The 21,198-nt window shown below is 44.5% G+C and overlaps 3 protein-coding genes across 19 annotated transcripts in view; 1 reads left to right on the top strand and 2 right to left on the bottom strand.

Moving 5' to 3' along the window:
* LOC139566308 (integral membrane protein 2B-like) overlaps positions 1–1,569 on the top strand; it is a 28,919-nt gene extending 27,350 nt beyond the window's left edge. Inside the window, exon 6 of the mRNA XM_071387418.1 lies at positions 891–1,569. Within this exon, the coding sequence (XP_071243519.1) occupies positions 891–979 (89 nt within the window). The 3' untranslated portion in view covers positions 980–1,569. The remainder of the gene's footprint in view (positions 1–890) is intronic.
* On the bottom strand, positions 1,554–15,570 carry LOC139566305 (abl interactor 2-like). 17 transcript variants are annotated; one of them, XM_071387398.1, is made up of 12 exons: positions 15,369–15,569; positions 10,021–10,188; positions 9,658–9,834; positions 9,236–9,253; positions 8,976–9,079; positions 7,728–7,880; positions 6,542–6,672; positions 6,127–6,330; positions 5,447–5,623; positions 4,706–4,795; positions 4,160–4,345; positions 1,554–4,016 (listed from the first exon to the last, which is right to left on the bottom strand). In XM_071387398.1, the coding sequence occupies exons 1-12, from the start codon at positions 15,537–15,539 to the stop codon at positions 3,841–3,843; spliced, it is 1,755 nt and encodes a 584-aa protein (XP_071243499.1). In that variant the 5' UTR covers positions 15,540–15,569; the 3' UTR covers positions 1,554–3,840. The 17 variants fall into 17 exon arrangements, with proteins under 17 accessions (XP_071243499.1, XP_071243500.1, XP_071243504.1 ...); XM_071387399.1 differs by having other exon boundaries at positions 4,706–4,792; XM_071387403.1 differs by lacking the exon at positions 7,728–7,880 and having other exon boundaries at positions 15,369–15,570.
* Positions 15,571–15,725: 155 nt separating this feature from the next.
* LOC139566322 (cytochrome P450 20A1-like) lies at positions 15,726–20,816 on the bottom strand. The gene is made up of 13 exons (XM_071387436.1): positions 20,400–20,816; positions 19,995–20,044; positions 19,589–19,755; positions 19,206–19,351; positions 18,616–18,783; positions 18,433–18,511; positions 18,016–18,128; positions 17,808–17,862; positions 17,509–17,629; positions 17,096–17,207; positions 16,892–16,956; positions 16,710–16,799; positions 15,726–16,514 (listed from the first exon to the last, which is right to left on the bottom strand). Exons 1-13 carry the CDS (start codon positions 20,469–20,471, stop codon positions 16,364–16,366), a joined length of 1,389 nt encoding a protein of 462 aa, XP_071243537.1. The 5' UTR covers positions 20,472–20,816; the 3' UTR covers positions 15,726–16,363.
* Positions 20,817–21,198: the final 382 nt, after the last annotated feature.

Raw genomic sequence — 21,198 nt, 5'->3', positions numbered from 1 at the left:
CCATACTGGGTTAGTACTGGCACGCACACACACACACACCATACTGGGTTAGTACTGGCACGCACACACACACACACCATACTGGGTTAGTACTGGCACGCACACACACACACACCATACTGGGTTAGTACTGGCACGCACACACACACACACCATACTGGGTTAGTACTGGCACGCACACACACACACACCATACTGGGTTAGTACTGGCACGCACACACACACACACCATACTGGGTTAGTACTGGCACGCACACACACACACACCATACTGGGTTAGTACTGGCACGCACACACACACACACCATACTGGGTTAGTACTGGCACGCACACACACACACACCATACTGGGTTAGTACTGGCACGCACACACACACACACACCATACTGGGTTAGTACTGGCACGCACACACACACACACACCATACTGGGTTAGTACTGGCACGCACACACACACACACACCATACTGGGTTAGTACTGGCACGCACACACACACACACACCATACTGGGTTAGTACTGGCACGCACACACACACACACACCATACTGGGTTAGTACTGGCACGCACACACACACACACACCATACTGGGTTAGTACTGGCACGCACACACACACACACACCATACTGGGTTAGTACTGGCACGCACACACACACACACACCATACTGGGTTAGTACTGGCACGCACACACACACACACACCATACTGGGTTAGTACTGGCACACACTTTAAGATGAATAGTCATGTATTAACCATTTTGTGAAATTCCTTGGTGGACCTGAGAACACACAGCATTATACTCTGGCCAATGAACAGTTACTATAGCAGATGTTTGTATAGGCCTACATGCCCATTTTTGATATGTCCTCCTTCATCTGTACCTTGCAGGCAGGGAGAAGCGTGAAGCCCTGAACTGCAGGACGATCCGTCACTTTGAGAACAAGTTTGTGGTCGAGACAGTCATCTGTGAGCCTTAGAAGGGAGAGGGGACTGGCTACTTCAGACAACCCATGTATAGTTTCACTGTCTACAGGGAGATTTTTAACCCTTCTCGCTCTCTCCCGTATCACCCCTCATAGATCCTTTACTCTTCTGTACTGCTGGTAGTTTTGAGGAAGAGTTGTCAAGATGATTCCAAGTCAATACTGTATAAGGTGTAAAACTAATGAATTTTCCACTTTGTGTAAAGTAAGTACCATTTCATTTGGGGTCAACTCTTCAAAGAATAAGATGTGTTCAGCTTTTCTATATTTTGTGGGAATTGTTTTCTATCTTTACTCTGGGGTTTATTAATGTTAAAAGAAACAAAGTGTTTAAACAGACACTGTTAAGTCAGTTAATTACACTGTTAAGGTATATAACTAGATTGATGAAATATAAACTCAATGAGAATATGCTTACTTTAGCATAGAAAATGAATGATTTTTGTATCAGCTGTCACCATTACAGTGCGATGAAACAAGAGGAATCTCACACCACAGGTCCGTCTGAAAACGGACCATGTGGTAACTAACTTGTGTATATAGTCTGTAAAAAGGAAGATTACCACAATAAATCTTAATCGTTTTATTGTTTTTGTTCTCATTGTTTTACAAATATGATATTTCTAAAGTTAAACTTTTTTACTGTGCAACACAATGGCATTATGGACTGTTTTACTTAACATCCAGAGAGATCTTGGGCTGAGGGAATAGAACACTTGTTCTTACACTTATATTCTCCATTTACACGTTAAATGAATGGCTCCTCCTGGAGTAGTCGAATCCCAAAACCCATAACTTTATTGATCTTCAGACAGGATAAAAGTTGACATGGTTTTAGCTTACACGTTAGTCTTTGGATGAGGCTGGTTTAATAGTACCTGGGGTTGCATTTTGCGTTGCACAGCGTTGTGGAACATTGCAGATAGAAATGTCCTGAATAGAGCTGACATGAATCCTTATGCTACATGTCAGAGGCATGTTTATTCTGCATAACATATCTGAATATTCAATAAAGTTGTGCTCTGCTGACCATGCCCCCAGGGTCCAGTTCTGGGGCTGCTTTGTGAAGGGCCAACTGGGTTTCAGACACCACTACAGTATTAAGAAAAATGGCATGCAAGACTCAAGAACAGACCCACTTAATACAAAATAAAGGATTTGACTGACAGACAAGCACAGAGCCCTCAGACACGGCCAAGCACATTGGAAATAATACTTGTACCTCTAGACTATATAAACACTCAATGCATCAGTTTCAGCATGATGGAGTCATTGAAAGGTTTTGGTGCCGGTTTGTTGGATAATTTCTACAACGGCTGGCTTTAATATTAGTCCTCATCTGAGACAGTAATACAGCTTATTTTTATTTCAGTAACAATTCACTCTTACTACAAATGTGCTTTCAATCCCAAACAACTCAAAGATCTACATTTTCAAACCCATCCCACTGGCTTTTTTTATTGCAAATGGAAGTGACACCTACACACGCACACACTTCAATATGGCACAAGCTTCCTTTATCACCTCCTATAAATGCGTCATGAAACCACCTGTCAATGATGGTAATATGGGTGAATATTTAAAACCAAACCAGTAACCACACCATATCTAAAATATTAAGACAGGAATAATATAGCAGAAAAGGAGACTAATGAATCATTTTCTTTTTCAAAAGCATGCCGTATGCTACGCTTTGGTGAAGACCCACTACAATAAGAACGAATAAGCATCAAATATTGAAATCATTGATGCAAATGAGTGGCCAGAGTATTTATGTACCTAAAAGAGGCTCCCAGACAGTCCCTCTACCAAGTCAATCTATTCTCTGTCTTGATTACAAGGTAAGGCAGAGACTTTAGACTCACTCATTTTGCAATTTGAGTTCTCTTTCTACTTTGGGCCAGATGGCTGTGTTTCTCAAACTTGTTTTGTGCCATAGAAGCCAACGTCTTCAATTAAAACTAAAACTGACAAAGGTTGAGAAACACTGCTCTACCTGTCTATCCTGATACTAGACCTGGCCTGTGTAGTGAGGCAAGTGAAGTAGTGACTGAGCATGCTCTAAGCTGCCCTAGCTAGCCTTGGGCCAGAACCAATTCATTAACTACTGAATCCAAACTGAAAAGTTTCAAAATGGGTGTTCAGGTGAGCTGAAAACAAATCAGTTTCAGTTTTTTCCCCCCCAGTCTTACCTGCCACTGTAATATGTAGACATACAGTATGTGCTTGTCTTTTCAGCGACTGTCAGCTTTGTTATGTTACCAAACGTGACATTATATAAAGTTCAAGCGCAACAGTCCATCTCCTAATCCCACTAACCAATAGGAGCTCCTTCTGGTTTTAATAAAATAAAATATGAGTCTAGAAAAGCTCGGGGAGTGTCAGAGAAACTATTGGAAAAAGCATTCTCATCTAGCGTCTTCTCTTGGGTTGAGAGTAGAGAACTTCATCAGGATTATCTGACATCTATTTCTATCCTTAATCAGCAGCCCTTGCCACTATCCCTCCCTATATAATACATGGTCCAAATAAATAAAACTTTAAAATAAGGGCAAAAGGAAATGAGAAAAATATTTTTTTTTAAATCACAATAATCCTTGTGGCCTTCCTTATAATAATAGTAAAGACAAAATGAAGCCCTAATAGTACATACAAAAACCCCCCACCATACAGTCTCATATCATTCAAAAACACAGGAAATATCTACAAGTGGCCGTTGTACAATGTACTTCATCTGGTAGACCGGTTGAGGATAGTTGTATACTCTTCATGAATGCTTGTCTCTTCCTCATTGACTTCCTCAACATGATCATGCTCTGCCTAACAAAGTCTTTGACCTTCCTATAACCTCTTCCTCAGTCGACATAGTGCATGATGGACTCGACGTAGTTCCCGGGGAAGAGGCCGGTGGTGCCACTCATTGTTCCTTCATACCAGCCGTCGTCGTTCTTCTTGATGACGTAGATGATGGCGCCCTCGTTGAAGGACAGCTCGTCCTCCTTGTCCGCCGCGTAGTCGTAGATCGCCACCACTGTCCACCAATCAGAGAGGAGGATGTTAGAGGAGCGAAGAGGACAGGAGATGGGTAGAGCACAAGGGAGGGCGAATGAAAGAGAACAGGAGAAGTGGACAGGGCATGTTTAGATCAGGGTGGAAGAGAGAAACATTCGCTACCTTTCTCCATGTAGGTGCGTGGGGCCCACGGGGGGTCCTCCTCTGCGTAGGGATCACTGTACTCCACCACAGCTGACTCTTCCTCCTCCTCATCATCCTCATAGTCCTCTGGAGGTGGAGGGGGTGGGGTGGGTTCCTCAAACACAGCTTCTTCTACAGGGGGCGGGGGAGGGGGCACGTCTGAGACTGGGGGGGGGGGGGGGACAACACACAGTCAAGAACCTTGTCTACATTCCACTGGTTGGTTAGTTACATGTGGATTGACACTGGCATTCCCATGCATGTGGCGGAGGGCTGGAGTGGTTGTTTTGGTATCCATGCTGAAAGTGTATGAAGACAAACTGAGAATTCTGGGGGAAAAGGAGAACACATTTCCAATGCGCACAGGTGGGAAGTTTATTTCAGACAGGTAAATCGAAGTCGATGGATAGTTCAGCTTTGAAGTAAAGACAAAAATAGACTCACGTCATGAGTAACATAAACACATGCACGACGGAGCCGCTGCGAAGACCAGGCAACAAGACGGAGGAGCTAAAAGCCACTTACTGGTCTCCTGTACCCGAGCCACAAAGCCCATCAGAGGGAGCTGGGGAGTGATCTGCATGGAGGGGGGAGGGGGGGCAACAAGAGGACCTGCTATACACACACACACACCACAGGAGAAGCAGAGAGAGAGCGAGAGAGGATAAAGAGGGAAGAAAAAGAGGAGCAGATTGTAATTAGGCAAGAAAGGAGAGGAAGGAAAGCAGAAAGAGAGATGTGGTGGAATTAGAATTTAGAACATGATAGAAGCGAGTTAGATCAGTAGGCAGACTAGGCATTAAAATGGCTAAATCAAGAGCGGGAATCCTTTCACACAAAAAAAAGACAGCGAGCTGCCTAGACCTAGGCGCTTTGTGCCTACTCATAGGTTCGCCTGTCTGCCGAAATCAAATGGGAGTTTTTATGTATGAATTCAATACTCAAGTGAGGTTCTGGGAACTCACAAAATGACAGTTTTCTTTCACAAGAACTGAACATTTTTGTCAGCTTGTATTTAAAATGTTGTTTTTTTAACCAAAACGCTAAGCCAGGTAACAGAAATAATTTGGGCCGGTATACATTTTGTTTCTACAAATGAGTTACAGGATGGACCAGAAGCCCAAACGCTCCAGGAACCAAACCAGACAGTAATATATGAAAGAAAGCTTTAAAGAGGCAGACTCAATCTAAATGAGAAAGATCTCTAAACACAAAATCCCATTTGCGTTCTGGTAGGAGTGATGTGTTGCTGCTCCAGGCTGTTACCTGGGACCTGGTTGAAGTGGGGTCCTCCGTTGGGTTGAGGCTGGTTTAGGACCAGGGGCATGTTGGAGTTGGGCTGGCCCGTCAATGACGCGGGCCGGCGGTACGGCAGAGACCCCCCCACCGCAGGAGGGTTCTGTGGTTGCACCGGTCGGTTCATGCTGAAGAACTGGGGGGCACCTGGGGTACAGACAGCAAGGGGAACCAGAGAGATTTTGGTATGGTGTAGCTATGTCACTGAACTTATCACTTCTGTTTCCCATCACATGATGCACTTCATTCAAGGGTTTGATGTAAGCACTTTGCCGTTTTTGTTATTCAGATGTCTTATCATCATGGCATATTTCAAGTCAAAGACCCTTTTCAACATCACTTACTGTAAGAACACAAGGACAATTTAACTCATGCACAAGGTGTGATGATGGCATGCAGGTGGTGACTGGGGGCGATGGGAGAGAATTGCCCTAAGGGAATGAGAAAGACGCCCAGAGGAAAAAGGAAAAGACAGTGACAGATCAAACAGTGAGAGGGAGGGTGATGGAGAAACTCTGATGATGCATGGGTGGAGAACGACCAGCCCACGTGACAATATCCCCGCTGGTACACAGACAGATACAGGTCCTGGGATGATGGGAGAGATGGATGTGATGCAGGGGTGAGGGTGGTGGTGGGGGGGCACTCACCTTGTGCGGGAGTGCTGAAAGCAGCAGGGCCGGTGCTAGTGACGGAAGTGGGGAGCTGGGGCGGGGGAGGGGGCACGGGTGGACCCTCAGGTGGGGGGGTGGGGGAGGGGTTAGGAGCTAGAGAGAGTACAGGGAGGCCATCAGGTGGGACGGGAGTAGTAGTGGGAGGTGGCTTAACAGGGTTGGGAAGGGCAGGGGCAGTACCTGCACCATCAGCAGGTGGGAAAGCGAGGAAAGCAGTGGGAAAAAAGAGGAAAGGAGAAGTAAAGACAGGAGAGGAAGATAAAGACAGGTGCTCAGACACTATCAAGGGGGAAGGAAGGAGAGTTTAAAGCAGTCTGACAGACATTATTGCTCTTTTGAGAGCTAGTAGGTGGAGCTTAGACAGTGGACAGGGCATGTGGCCAGACCTTACCTGGGAATGCTGTGGGGGGCGGGGCAGGCGTTGGCACGGCGATAGGCAAGCCCACGGAGCCGCTGCCGCTATTCTCTCTGCTGCTGCTGCGGCTGCTGCTGCTGGGGTGGCTGCCTCCACTGCTGCCACTGCTAATGATGTCACACAGCCCATCACAAAACCCAATCAACACCCGCTGGCATTAAGTCATTTACTGTCTAGATTAGAGGTTATATACTTTGTAGGGCCAGTTCCCCAGATACAGATTAAGCCTACTACTGGAATAAAAAGTACTGTGATTTTTTTGTCCAGCGCTAGGTTTAATCTGTGGTGCAGGAAACCGGCCCTTAGAGCCCTATTGGTATCAGAGGACCTGCAAGCACAACCTACCAAACCAGGGTCTCTCCTGGCCCAAAATCCTGCCCCACACCTACCTAGCACTGAACAGATTTAAATGAACAGCTCTGCTTTGAGATGACATGTACAGCAATAAAGAAATTAATAAAACGTCACAAATTACAACATGACATTTAGCGGTGGTTGACTAGTGAGACATGACGTGACAAAGACGCGACAAAGCTGGAGGCATCTGAAGAAAATCAAGGCGAGAAGAAAAGAGGAAGGAGACTGGAGACAGGGAATGAGTGAGAAACTGGATGGATTTAACGTCAGTTTCAAACGTAATAATGTGCTCAGAAGGAAATAGAGAAGGGACTGACGGAGAAAAGGGATCAGCTGTATTCCAATGGCCAAGCTTCAATTCTCTGGTGGCAGATACTCTGTCATCCTAAAGATCTTGTTCTCATTGCCTGGTAGGAGCCTCAGTGACACCCAGAGCTGCTCGTGCTTCTCTGAATTTCCTCTGCTGTTACGCAGGTGATAAAAATACATTACTTGGAAACAAGAAACATATTTGAATACATGCCTATCTGAGCTGTACGTTCGTTCTGTGTGCTTGGTGTAGTGCCTATTCAAAGTGTTTCAGACCAGTTTTTCTAGTGATATTATATTAAGTCCTGTGGGTAGGGCTGGGAAAAAAAGTAGTTTAGTAGCATGTAGCTACAGTGTCTGTAATCTATTGCAGCAGATCTTTACTACAGGGCAGTTGAATCTAAGCGGTTCTGTTCAGTGAGTCCAGGGCCGCTCGAAGTGTGTTCTAGACGTGTTTTTAGCTAGCGGTGTGCTGGGAGCATGCGGGGCGGGGTACCTGTACGTGCGGTTCCTCTGATTAACAGACGCAGTGCGTGCAGGGCTCTGCTGTGGGGGCGCCATGTTGCCATGGCGCGTCGGGCTCGAGACGTAGTCGTTAGGGACAACGGGAGGACGCACCGGCTCGAGTGTCCTATAGGGGGAGTGGCGCCTGCGAGGGGAGGGGTATGAGAGGAGTTTAACATCCACAAGTGAGGGGTGGAGGAGGACAAGAAAAGGAGGACAAACATGGGAACCAAAATAAATAAAAAAGAGAACCAGTGCAAACTCAAAATGGGGTGTAGGTGGGAAAAGGCATTAAATGCATCAGTCGTATCCACAGCTGCTGCTGCTTCAGTTCTTACACAGCCCAACATCAACCGAGGACAGTGATGTCTATTGATGTGCTTCAGTGGAATAAAAAGCCTCAAAAGTATGGATGAGCAGCCAAGTATACTCTCCCCCTGTGATTGTGTAAGGGATGGAACTTTGAGCGCTGTTGCCATGGAGAGCATGAACAGCCCGAATTAGAGTTGAGGGGGGAGGAGTCACATGACATCACACATATGGGGGTGGGGGGGGGGGGGACAAAAGCAACCAAAACACCACAGACAGAGATGCCTCCTCTACACCAGAGACTGGACTAGGGCAGTGTGTCATGGACGACCGACATGCGTCTCGTTTCAGGGGGGACATGTTTGAAGGTCACACACACACAGCGCTTAAACATTAGAAGAGACATAAAAACAACGTTATAAACCATTACATACATTACTGTTATGGACAGGTCTGTAGAGGGGGATACAAACTGGACAGGGACACATAACAGGACAGAGCAACAATAACAGTAGCCCATAACGTCAATAAACAGATTTGAAGATATCAATTCACTGGAACGACCACACACCTGAAGAAATTAGGTATGCACATTCATTATATCATCAAACAGCATATCATGTGCCACAGGCTAGCTTTGACCTTTTCACAAAGAGGTCTGCTACGGACCCTTAAATGTTACTGAAGGTCGCTGCTGGGTGTTGCGGGGGTAGCCTGGTCCCTAGCCCACCATATGGTGCTTAGGAGGAGCAGAGGGACACTAAAGCAATCTGTAGCACAAAGGGACACCTGGTGCCTGCATGATCAGATCTTGTCCATTGACAAACATGTTTTAGATGTCTGATCGTGGTTGGCTGAGACTGAAAGCATGTTTTTCTCAAGTACATGAGCAGCATGGACAGGAGTTGTGGCACCTGCCACGTTTACATACCCAATGGTTCCCTTCCCTGACATGGGTGGGCTGGGCGGCTTCTGTGTGGGTGGGTTGGTGCGAGGGAGACCTGCGGCTCCGGCCTTCATGTTCTGAGCACTGGCCTGTAGGACACGGTGAGAGAGGATACAAAAACAACAACAGGGAAGTACTAGTCAACAGAGCAACAAAACATAACCTGGGATCAGACAAAACACACTCTGGTCTTACACGCATAACAACGTTGTTTTTAGGGTTTACATTTTGTTAGAAATCCTTACCTTAAACCTTAGCAACCACTAGGTTCATTTTAAAAAGGCAAATAAGTGATGCAAAGAGAGAGAAAGAGAAAGGAGGATTAGTGACTAATAGTGAGAAAATGCACAGAAACACGTGTAGCAATGTTATAGGCCTACAGTCCACAGATGTTGTTAGGGAAGCAGCGAACAAGTCACACACTGTCCTAGTCAAAGTGACTCACACCGTTACCACCACGCCCTCGTGCTTTTCCCAAGGGCCTACTACTGTCTTTGTACCAAACAGGGGGGAGTTCCCCAAAACGGTTGTCGCACTAAGATCAGTGTTTGTCCATGATCTTAGTGCTACAAAAGTTTGATGAAAACTCACTCCAGTACAAAAATGTAAATGTACTACTATCATCAGGAATCCAGTCGGTAAACGTCAATGCCCCACTGCTCCCTACCTTGACTCCGTGGCCCATGTCATCCAGCAGGCTGTAGTCAATTGGCTTGCGGATGTAGCGCACCGGCCTCTCTGGATTGGCCGGAGCAATGATCTTATGTGTGCGAGAGGTGTTCTTATTGGTGGTCAGGATGCCAATCTCCCGCCTGGCCACTTTCTCTTTGTGGATGTCCACTGTCTGGGGCCGCACAAGGGGCAGAAATACAAGAAATAGACTTGAACAAAACAGCTTTTTGAACTAAGCCTATAAAGTAATTTTTAGGCTATATGGATGCGTGTTTGTGTGTGTGAGTGAGTGTATTTCGCAACGCGTGCATCCAATGTGTGTGTAGACAGAGTGTTCCACATCCCGGCAGCCGCGTACCTGTGAGATGTGGTTGATGGAGGATTCCATGCGGCGGAGCTGGGAGGCTTGAATGTCAAGCATCTGCAGGACATTGTTGGCCAAGGTGTTGATCAGGTAAGCTACGCTGGCCAGGGACTGGGTGGTGTAGTTCTTAGTCTCCTCCAACGCTCTGTGCTTATCTGGTGACTGAGGAGGGAGAGAGAGAGGATGAACAGATAGACATCAGTAACAGAGAATCGAGAGTAGAGGCAATAACAAAACAATAAAGCCAGGCAGCATAAAAAGGAGAGCATCGATATCATATAAATAGGATCTTGCAGGGGCTGAAGGATGACAAGGCAAGCCCATATGTTTTCAGAGGGAAACAGAGTTTCCTGGAGATTAACCTTTCCATGCTTTTCTGACCACGACTTCCCTTGTTGACAGTATGTACTGAACGACATTACTTTTCTCAAAGGACAACCCTCTACCCTCCCCTTCTGCCCTGAATTCCATGGACGGTGTGTTAAAGACCGACTGAATGCAGGGATTCTGGCATGCGTATCTCTGCTGCTCATTAAGAAAAAACTAGTTTTCAGTCTTGGGGGTGTGGTTCGATGTGGCAGTTACTGATGTTTGTCCCCAATGAAACACCATAGGAACAAAGCCAGTATTACTTCTTCAAAATAGTCAATGATTCTAAGAACTCAAGAAATAGGTAATTAATTTATATTTTTGCTGAGGTTTTACATCTAGTTAAGGTGTTTGGTGCAGTATTTCTCAAGTAAAAAGAAAAGAAAAAAAGTGCAACCGTTGCACAGAAGTCACATCCTTTGCACTGATGGGGAGGTCTGTCTCACTGTCTGCGGTAGGATTGGATAGACCGCAATCACAGCAGCTGTGTATCCCGTGTCAGAGGGCAAGTGAGCATTGTCGAAATCAAAACCCAACCCTCAAGTCATGACAAACTCACTTACAAAACTCCTTTTGGACAAAACTGACTTCATGAACAAAATGATCCTATTTCCACTTTGTAGTCAATGTTGACACTAGAATGAATGTGTCTGACTAATATCGATGCCACATAGGCTGTTTTCTATCAGAGAATATGTTTATTGCCTTCAGATGCACTTTAACAACAGTGAAAACTAGGCAGCCTCAGTCACGAATTCCACATGCCTTACGGGGAGTCAAGAGCACCACTAAGGAATTACATCCATTTTCAAGCATGAAGACAAACAGGTTGTCAGTAATCAAAGAAAGGTGCAGCTGTAGTAAACTGGGATGACAAGAGCGCACAACCTCTCACACTTGTAGCAGTCTCAAGATCAACACAGCATTCTTCAGATCATTTATTCATAACCAACCTGCAATTAACTCTTACGAAAATAGGTTTAACTCATACAACACAAACTTCAGCAAAAACATATTGACAAATAGGCCTACATCAGGTAGACCAGAGCACTTCAATCGAACCTCTTCCTAACTGCATGGCTTCACACAGTTCCAACTCCAAGTTGGCTGACTACACAAAGGTAGTAGGCCTGATTACCAACAAGGACGAGACGGCCTACAGAGAGGCAGGCAGGCATTCGGACGGCGTGGTGCCAGGTAAACAACCTCTCCCTCAACGTCAGCAAAACAAAGTAGCCGATTGTGGACTTCAGGAGGAACCAGGCTGTCCTCATCAATGGAGACGGTCAAAAACTTCAATTTCCTCTGCGTACACATCTCAGAGGAACTGAAATGGTCAAACTACACGGACACCGCGGTGAAAAAGGTACGACAGCGACTCTTCTACCTCAGGAAGCTGAAGAAATCCAGCCTGTCCCAGAGGACCCTCAGTGTTCTACAGGAGCACCATCGACATCCTACTGTCGCCCCCCCCACAACGGACATTTACCCTGCCCCCACCCCCCAATGGACATTTATCATTACTACAGTTGTAAATATGTGTAATCATATTTGTATTGTTATTATTGTTTCATTCTCCTCTCTTTTTGACCTGCACAGTTAGTGCTCGGAGCTTAAGAATTTCACTGTACCCTGTAATTACTTCTGTGACCCTGTGCATGTGACTAATCTAAAACAGAAGAACAGTGATCCATTCTGTGACTAACTATATAGGCTAGGCCTATTGGGGAACCAGCAGACTTTCATTGAACAATCTCAGATTAGCCTAATTAAATATCTTGAGTCCTGGATGGTGCAGCGGTCAAAAGCACTGCACCGGAGTTCTGAGGCATATCACAACCGGCTGTGACTGGGAGCCACATAAGAGGGCGCACAATTGGCCCAGCGTTTTCCGGGGTAGCGGAGGTTTTGGCCGGTGGGGCTTTCCTTGGCTAATCGCGCTCTAGCGACTACAGTTGAACGGTGTTTCCTCTTGACACATTTGTGTGTCTGACAACAGGGTTAAGCGAGCAGTGTGATAAGTAGGCGGCCGGAGGACGCATGACTTGACCTTCGCCTTTCCCAAGTCCATTGAGGAGTTGCAGAGATGAGCCAAGGGACCTAATTCAGGGAGAAATTTGGTTTAAAAAAATATGCTTGTGGCCAAACCACCTCGGGTCTGGTTAGTACTGGGGCGGGAGACCGCCTGGGAATACCAGGTGCCGTAAGCTCCTGAAAATATTTGTTTTAATAAATACCAGTATGGAGTCCGTGCTTGAATCGTGTGTGTGAGAATGACAGTCATGATCACAGCTGGGCAGAAGCAAGATCACAGGTCAAGACATCTTTAGTCATGTTAATTATTAACTAAACCCAATAATGTCATTGCGCATTCAGTGCCAGGACATTTGAACACTGGTCACTTTAATAATATTTACATACCGTTTTACCCACTTCATATGTATATAGTGTATTCTACTCAAGGTTCATCCTATATAACTACTGCTGTACACACCTTTCCTATTCATATACTGTCCATTAACACCATTACACATATGATTTATATACATATACACCGGACTCTGACATTGCTCATTCTGATATTTCTTAATTAAAATTTGGGGGATGTGTGTGTACCATTTTGTGTTGTTAGGTAAACTGCACTGTTGGAGCTAGAAACATAAGCATTTCGCTGTCCTGCGATAACATCTGCAAAATACACAGTGGCCAGTTTATTAGGTAAACCACCTCGTTCACGAAAATGGTTTGCCGCTACAGAGAGTGAGTCACGTGGCCATGGCTTGCTATATAATGCAGGCACAGACAATCGAGGCATTCAGTTACTGTTCGGTTGAACTTTAGAATGGGTAAAACAAGTGACCTAAGCAACTGAGCGTCGACTAATTGTCGGTGCCAGACACGCCTTTTGAAGCATCTCAGAAACGTCTGGCCTCCTGGGCTTTTCGCGTACCGAGAAGGGTACGACAAACAAAAAACATACAGTCAGCGGCAGTCCTGTGGGCGATAACAGCTGGTTGATGAGAGGTTGAGAGGCAACAATCGTGCAAGCTAACAGGCGGTCCACAATCAGGCAAATAACGGCGCAGTACAACAGTGGTGTGCAGAAAGGCATCTCGGAATGAACTCGTTGGTCCTTGTCACGGACGGACTATTGCAGCAGACGACTAAACTGGGTTCCACTCCTATCAGCTAAAAACAAGAAGAAGAGGCTCCAGTGGGCACACGATCACCAACACTGGATAATTGAGGAGTGGAAAACCCTTGATACCAACATGTACATTCCCCCGAAGAACTCCAGCTGTTCTGGAGGCAAAGGGGGGTCCAATCCAGTACTAGATGAGTACCTAATAAACTGGCAACTGAGTGTATGTGTACGCGGCCAATAAGATTAGATTTGACAGAATTAAAAGTTAAAGAAGAAGGATAGGTTACAACAACCAAGAGCCAACTTGCTACTTAATATTCTGAATAGAGTTATTTGTAACTGTAGGATGAGAACGTGCATGCACTGCAGCCTCTTTTAGCCTAGCTAGCTTCTCCCGGTTTGATGCAGTCCTAGACAGGTACTACATAATCATATTTGATGATAAATAACCTAGCTATGGCAGCTATTAGTATACTATAGGGCGAGTCGGCTTGGATGGTTGCTGTCTCATCTCTCCCTCCTCCCCATGTCACTTGCTCAAAGTATGGCCCCTCCCCCACCTGCTATAGCAGCACCTCTCTCCCACCTCTTGGCTTTATCAGCTCCATCACTCGGATCGGCCTGGATTCGACCGGGTCTATATGGAATGGGTCTAGTTGTCCTCGGGTCCGTTCAGAACGGGTCTCTATATTTAAAAACGAATTTATGCATATCGGGTCAGGGTGGGAAAGCCCAGATCCATTTCGGAACCCGTCCAACTTTTTGGACCCGTGAAGACCTCTAGTTCCAGGGCAGTGGCACAATTGACAAACGTTTCACTCGGTGTCAGAACCTCACTTTATATTAGGAAAAACGTACTTTATGGCATGACTAACGTTATGAACAATTTAGCTTGTTCTGCCACTGCCAGATCCACCAGTAGTCTATGAAACACAGATTTATTTTCCCACTCTACAGTCAGTAGTACAATAAGTTCGGCATTGATGATACAGGGTGTCCTGTCCAATCTTCCTAACCAATCTGCAGTGACTTGCTTTGGCACACATAAGGCTGTAACATTAACATTAGCTAACTAACGTTAAATATTGGCAGGAGAAGAACGCTTACAAGTGCCACACATGGTATATATATTTTCTTCACGACCAATGTTAACAGCTAGCTAATGTTGACATGAGTTGGGAATTTCAAACCCGTGCCACTGGAGAATTTGACAGCAATGGCAGCTACCAGTGCAGCTAACTAGAAACCGTGGCTAGTTGGAATTAGCTAGCTCGTTTGCTATAGTCATAATTCGTTTACTTGTGGCTTATTTGGTTTTCTTCTGGTATCAGAACGTGTCCCATCATTTGAAATCCAATTAAATGCCTTACTTATTTACCTTAGCTGAATACCTTGTGTACCCCATCACGACACTGTCAATCATGAAACCAGCTGTGCCCAGATAATTCGTGCTAACTCAGCTAGTTAGCACAACTAGTTAGCTAGCAAGCATTATTTGGTTGGATGTAAATAGTTAACGAAGTCAAGTTAGTAAAAATACTAACAACTACATAAACGTTTGAGAAATGACGACACATGTATGATGGTTGGAGAACGGCAACCAATGTTTTCAAATTAGGAAAACCATAGCTAGCTAGCTACGTTCCGCATGAAGTAGCTAACTAAGGTTAGCTAGTTATCTATAGCCTAGCTTGGTCGCGCTAACAGGAGCACCCTTGCAGTTGAGTCGCTGCACCTCATCGGCAAAGCTCGTAGCCATCACCTCGCCTACCGTTAAAGATGATACTCGTAGAATATATAATTGATCATGTTATAAAATTATCATTACCTGAACATAGTTGCTTTCGCAATACTCGGCAACTCTTTCCAAATTGGTAAAACTATCTAATAAAGCACTACGTCCAGCTGGAATCTCCTCTTCCAAAAGCATTTGTAACTCCGCCATTTTCACATCTTTAGCAATCAATGCATGCCAGATCCCAGCCTCTCCAACGCTCATGCAGAGGTGGCGTTGGGCATCCCAATTATGACGGAGTGTATGACAATCTGTGACAAATTTAAGTGGATATGATACCTAGATCTTTGCTCTTTCAATTCCTTGTCAATTTACATTGTGACTGGTGTAAATTATGAGAACACCTCAAGATTCTGTTTTGAAAGGAAATAATACCACCTGGAAAAAGGCTGTTAATAATATTATTTTTATTTTAAACAACCAATGCTAATGTAGCGATACAGGGGAAACAGGGCTGGGGATTGAACCAGAGACCCTGCAGATACAGAGTGAGCACTTGTTGATAATAATGGCAAAGATGTCTTGAAGGTGGCAAGATATGCTCACAACAGTGGGGCTGCAACAAATGTGCAAAATATTATATTCCTATCCTAACACAAGAGTAGTGTAAACTTTATTTTAAAAATGAACTGTCAAAAATGCCAATGCCATATATCTGGGGGAGTGGGGACCACGTGTTTTGGAAGGCAGTTCAGCTGGAATGTTGGTTTAAGGCAAGGTTTAAGACAAAACATCAATGATCATGTAACTTGAAAAGATAGGTACTGATCCTCATATCGAAATAGGCGGAACAAAAAGCTACTTCAGGTGTTAGCTCAAATGACGAGTCACCATTGGCAATGACTTGAGCTAATCAAAACCATGTTCAAGAGCTGACTGACAAATAGCCCTACAAAGCGCGCCATCATGTTTAAAGTTATTTTAACAGTTCCACTCGGTCTAGAATCTAGGCTAACTGACAAGCACCTTCCCAAATAACACAGTTCCTCTTCCACAGATGGAGTTTGAGACAAATGTCCACTGTTAGTTTAGCTTCTTCTGCTCACAGTGATCCATGTGTCATCTTTAGGCGTTGACACCAGCTCAGATCTGGCCTCTACCACCTGTCCCTTTACCTGATGCAGCTTCAGTTGGCGCACTACAGTGCTGAGGACGACAGTGGCCACTGTGTATGCAAACCTGAAAGGTGGCAAAATGGTGGTATAAAAAGTTAGTTACAAGCCCACATCCTCTCCATTTCCTTTCATTTGATACTGTAGAAGAAATATGGTAAAACTGTATAAGAAGTTGCTCCTGTGTAATTACAACTAGAAAATGCCCTAGCCCCTTGGTTAATCTCAAGTGCACGCCACTATCCTTTCCCATCCCCGTTACCTCAGCTCAGGACAGGCCTGACTCCCTGAGAATCCAAGCAGAGAGAAGCTTTTCCTGGCTGAATCTTCTGTGAATCGATCTGGGTCAAACCTGGATGGACAAAGTGCAAGAAATCAAAATCGGTACCAAAAATATCCAGCAAAAATTGCCTCTTTAGTTGGCAAAAATGCATATGAACAGACTTGTAGGGACGGCTCCAGGTGTCTGCATCCTGTAGGACTACCCCAAGGGCATAGATCACCAGTGTCTAAAAGAAACATAGGAATAAAGTGTTTTCATTATTCACTTTAAACTTCTGTTCATTTTACATCCACAAGCACTTGCTGACTGTGACAGTGAGATGTGGATAATAAAGGGACTAAGTAGGGAAGAGGAGAATAAGATACCTCTTTAGGAATAATGTGCTGATCGACTTTGCCTTCATTTTCCTGGAGCTGGGCTGCGATGGGCGTCAGTTTGGCTGTCCGCACAGTCTCGTTCAAAACCTGCTGGAAGTACCTATAGTATAGAAGATGCATTTGATAGGCATGATAACATGTATCTATAAATATACCTTGAAGACATGCCACCATGAGGATACCTGCCCCTTCTGGTGTGATCGACCAGGGTTTGAACCCGGGTGTCATGTGGACCACAAGGCTGTTAGCCCCTGTTAGCTTAGGCATCAGCTCAGGAAGCTCACACCAGTCTTCAGGTCTCATATAAGGTACTCATCATGCAAGAGTGGATCTGAAACACCTCTATTACACTGCATCACATCGTTGATGTTATTTGGCTGTCAGACAGAGTCAGAGGTCACCTGAGCTGTGGGATCTTATCCAGAGAGACAGGCTCAGAGCCCAGAACATCCTCCAGCTCCTGATGCAGCTTCTCCTGAACTTCCTCTGACGTGGACAGGAAGTGTACTGCCCAGATGCACACTGGGAAAATATTACAACCACAAAGAGAAACATCAACAGTTTGTGAGAAAGATTTTCTGACAGAATACTAACCAAATGTATGATTTTATTTGTTCAGAAAAAAATGACGATTGGATACACCATAAAAGCTGCAAGTTCTAACGTAGATAGGCATAATCTATTTATTACTAGTACTCACAATTAGCTGTGATGACACATCCTGCCAGTGTGAATACCATGCTGTCCTCCATCACCTACAAAAGAGAATCAATGAAAACAAGAATTAATTCAAACAAAAGTAGGAAGAAAGTTTTATTTTCCTCTACACATGAGTAACAGCAACAAGAGGCTCTATGCTCTGCCCCTATGAGTCCATTCTCCTTATAATTAAGGAATCTGTGCATCACCTGTCTATCTGTAAGGTTGGACTGGAGAAGAGCGTCCACAAACGCTGTCTGGCTCTTTTGTCCTTTCCTGTCTTTAGCCACAGACATAAGCACTGTTTCCATTTCTGCCAGCGCTGTAAAAAAACATAATCAAATCAAATTTATTTATATAGCCCTTCGTACATCAGCTGATATCTTAGTGCTGTACAGAAACCCAGCCTAAAACCCCAAACAGCAAGCAATGCAGGTGTAGAAGCACGGTGGCTAGGAAAAAATTATGTACTTAGCACGAGGACAGAGAATTTATACACATAGGGAGATACTCTAACAATCTCTTTTTTATTTCAGATACATTCAGTAAGGAAGTGGAAGTTCTCTTAATGCTGAGATGTACATGTAACACATATGATCCATAGCAGTGAACTAGTTCTCACTCACCTCTCTCATAGTGTTCCTTTCTGATGGAGCTCTTCTCCATGGAACCGTCCAAATAGCCTTTTCCGATCTCTGACCAGATCTGACAAGTAAAGGGAATTATCAGTGAAAATCTGCAAACAACACAGGTCGTAATGGGCATCTTTTCACAAGAAACGGTGACTTTAAATGTGACTGCTAACTCACTGCCTCATGGTTCTTTCGGAAGCCGATGACTTCAGCATCATTCCGGAAGCGGTCACCCAGAGCGAGTTGAGTGACAGCCTTCATGGCCAATCCTAGCAGATGGGCACAGAGGGGTGTGTGCTGGTCCTTAGGGAAAGACTTCCACTTCCCCACTAACTCCTCCACCAGCTAGAACAGGACAAAAGGGAAGGGAGGGAGACAGAGAGTGTGTGTCAATGGGAAAGGGGGATACCTAGTCAGTTGTCCAACTGAACGCATTCAACTGAAATGTGTCTTCCGCATTTAAACCAACCCCTCTGAATCAGAGAGGTGCGGGGGGCTGCCTTAATCGACATCCACGTCTTCGGCACCCGGGCAGAACGACAGATTTTTACCTTGTCAGGTCAGGGATTCAACCCAGAAACCTTCCTGTTACTGGCCCAACAATCTAACCACTAGGCTACTAAACTATAACATCCCAGGGAAGTGAGCACAAAAAGCTTTTGAGTAAACAAATACTAAATGGATACACAAAAACATAAGAAAGTATTGCAGAATACTACAGCCAAATATAAAAAACTGCCAAATGAGCCATTGTGTAAGAGGCAAACCTTCAGCAGCAGGGGAAAGTTTTCCTTCAGGGTGTTGTTGAGGGCATTCTCATACAACTTCTTCCTCATTACAGCCTCTGTGGCCCCTCCACCCGTTCCTGACTGGTACCCTAGCAACGACTTCAGAATTGTCTCAAATGAGTCCGCTACAAGTAAGGGTAGAAGATGTCACAGTGGAAAACATGTTACTGTTTCTTAATTTCAAAACAACACTGTACATGTAAAACAGAAATCACCTGAATCTGTTACAACGTCTATCGATACCTGCATTCCACTTAGAATGGTGCAAACTTTTAAGCATGCATTTTAAGTGGTATGTTAGTAGGGACAGAGCACATGTTACCCTTTCCTCCCAATAGTTTCCCTCCCTCCCCAATACTCACTAGTCCTGTTGGGGTTGATGTGCTGCCGTAGCTGGTCCACTGAACCCAAGCTGACCACAGGGCGTCCTCCAAACCAGAAGGATGCCACAGGACCAAACTGTCCATGTAGACTAGCCAGAAACTCATGCAGACTGCCTTGGTTCACTATGTCTTGTAGATTTCCATCCCTAGATTAAGAGAATGAGACAAATAAACCAATATGAACCTAGTGTATGCGCGCTGATCTAGGATCAGTTTTGCCTTTTATATGGAGATGAATAGACAGGGGGATCTGATTCTGGATCAGTACTCCTACAGAGACGCTTTATAAATACAGGCTCAGGTCAAGTGTGGTGACCTTACCTGAGTGCTAAAGAGAGACAGTACTTAGAAAGTTGTAAAACACATCTTGTCATAGGCTACTCACTTCTCTTCTGTAGGGTTGAGACCTGGTATACCAGAAGCACTTCTTGATGACTTGATTTAAAAAAATAATCACGCATGTTACATTCAGTTTCAAGAGAGACATATCATAAATGAAACATGACAAGAAATGGTGTGGGGTTTACATATTCTAAGTCCATGGCAGTAACCTCTAAAAACTTGAGCTTTGAACAAAATATTTGTCCACTCCTTTGCCATATGTTCTACAATTCACTTAAACTGCTGAAACATTTGAGTACTAAAAGTAGATGCATTATATGTTCAGTGATTTGTTAACTGTCATGTCACTGTAAAACTGTGCACAAAGTTAGCAGCTTACACGTAGCTAGTAATGCCATTGGTGGATATACGATGTTGCAAATATTGGCTAATATAAGCACTGACTTACTGGATACAAATAGAGGACTGCGCCGATCAGAATGATGACAAAAGTCACTGCAAATATCGCAAAGTCCAGCATGTTTGCTGGTGTTATTCAAAAAAACGTTTAGATAGATAGCTAAAGGAATACTATACATACGGTATAGCGACCACGTCTACGGCAGCATTACCACTCTGTGTTCTACTGCAAAGCCTGCACACAGTCAGTGAGGCCAGAGCAATGCATCTCAGAGGGCATGGATAAATCAGAACGCACAGAAGCAGATAAAATCTAACTACAAAACGTTACTAGCTACTTGATCTGGCATAGCACAATTGGTCAAATTAATTCCGTAGAAAGATGAATTTTCACCTATCCAGATAACTTAGTGATTGGTCCTAGCCAGGCCTACTTAGACCTAGGCAAGGGAGGAAGCAATGGTCCATTTCCCAAAAATAGGAACAGCACATTTATATTCTGGGCAATATCAAAAGTGTCGGTAGATCATAAGTACGAGAGCAGATAGAGAAGAGCAGATACAGTTTTAGTATCTTACTTTGATCACCCTGTTGCAAGAAAACACGTGTAGTGTATTTTAGGTTTAAAAAGTCTTCTGAAGTTTGTAATTTTTCCACTTTAAAATGTCTGACTTGATTTTCCCTTACAATAAAAAATAAAATAAATAAACCCCTACAAAAATGCCCATTAATTATAATCCACATCAGTGGCGATTTTAGCATGTAAATCTCGGTGGGGCAAAAAATATATATGTGGGATGCATGCCAGCAAAGCCGCTACACAACACAACACTAAACAGCACATTGAT

Source organism: Salvelinus alpinus, chromosome 38 (genome assembly GCF_045679555.1).
Source record: "Salvelinus alpinus chromosome 38, SLU_Salpinus.1, whole genome shotgun sequence".
Lineage (NCBI taxonomy): Eukaryota > Metazoa > Chordata > Actinopteri > Salmoniformes > Salmonidae > Salvelinus > Salvelinus alpinus.
This window is presented reverse-complemented; position numbering and strand designations above follow the sequence as displayed.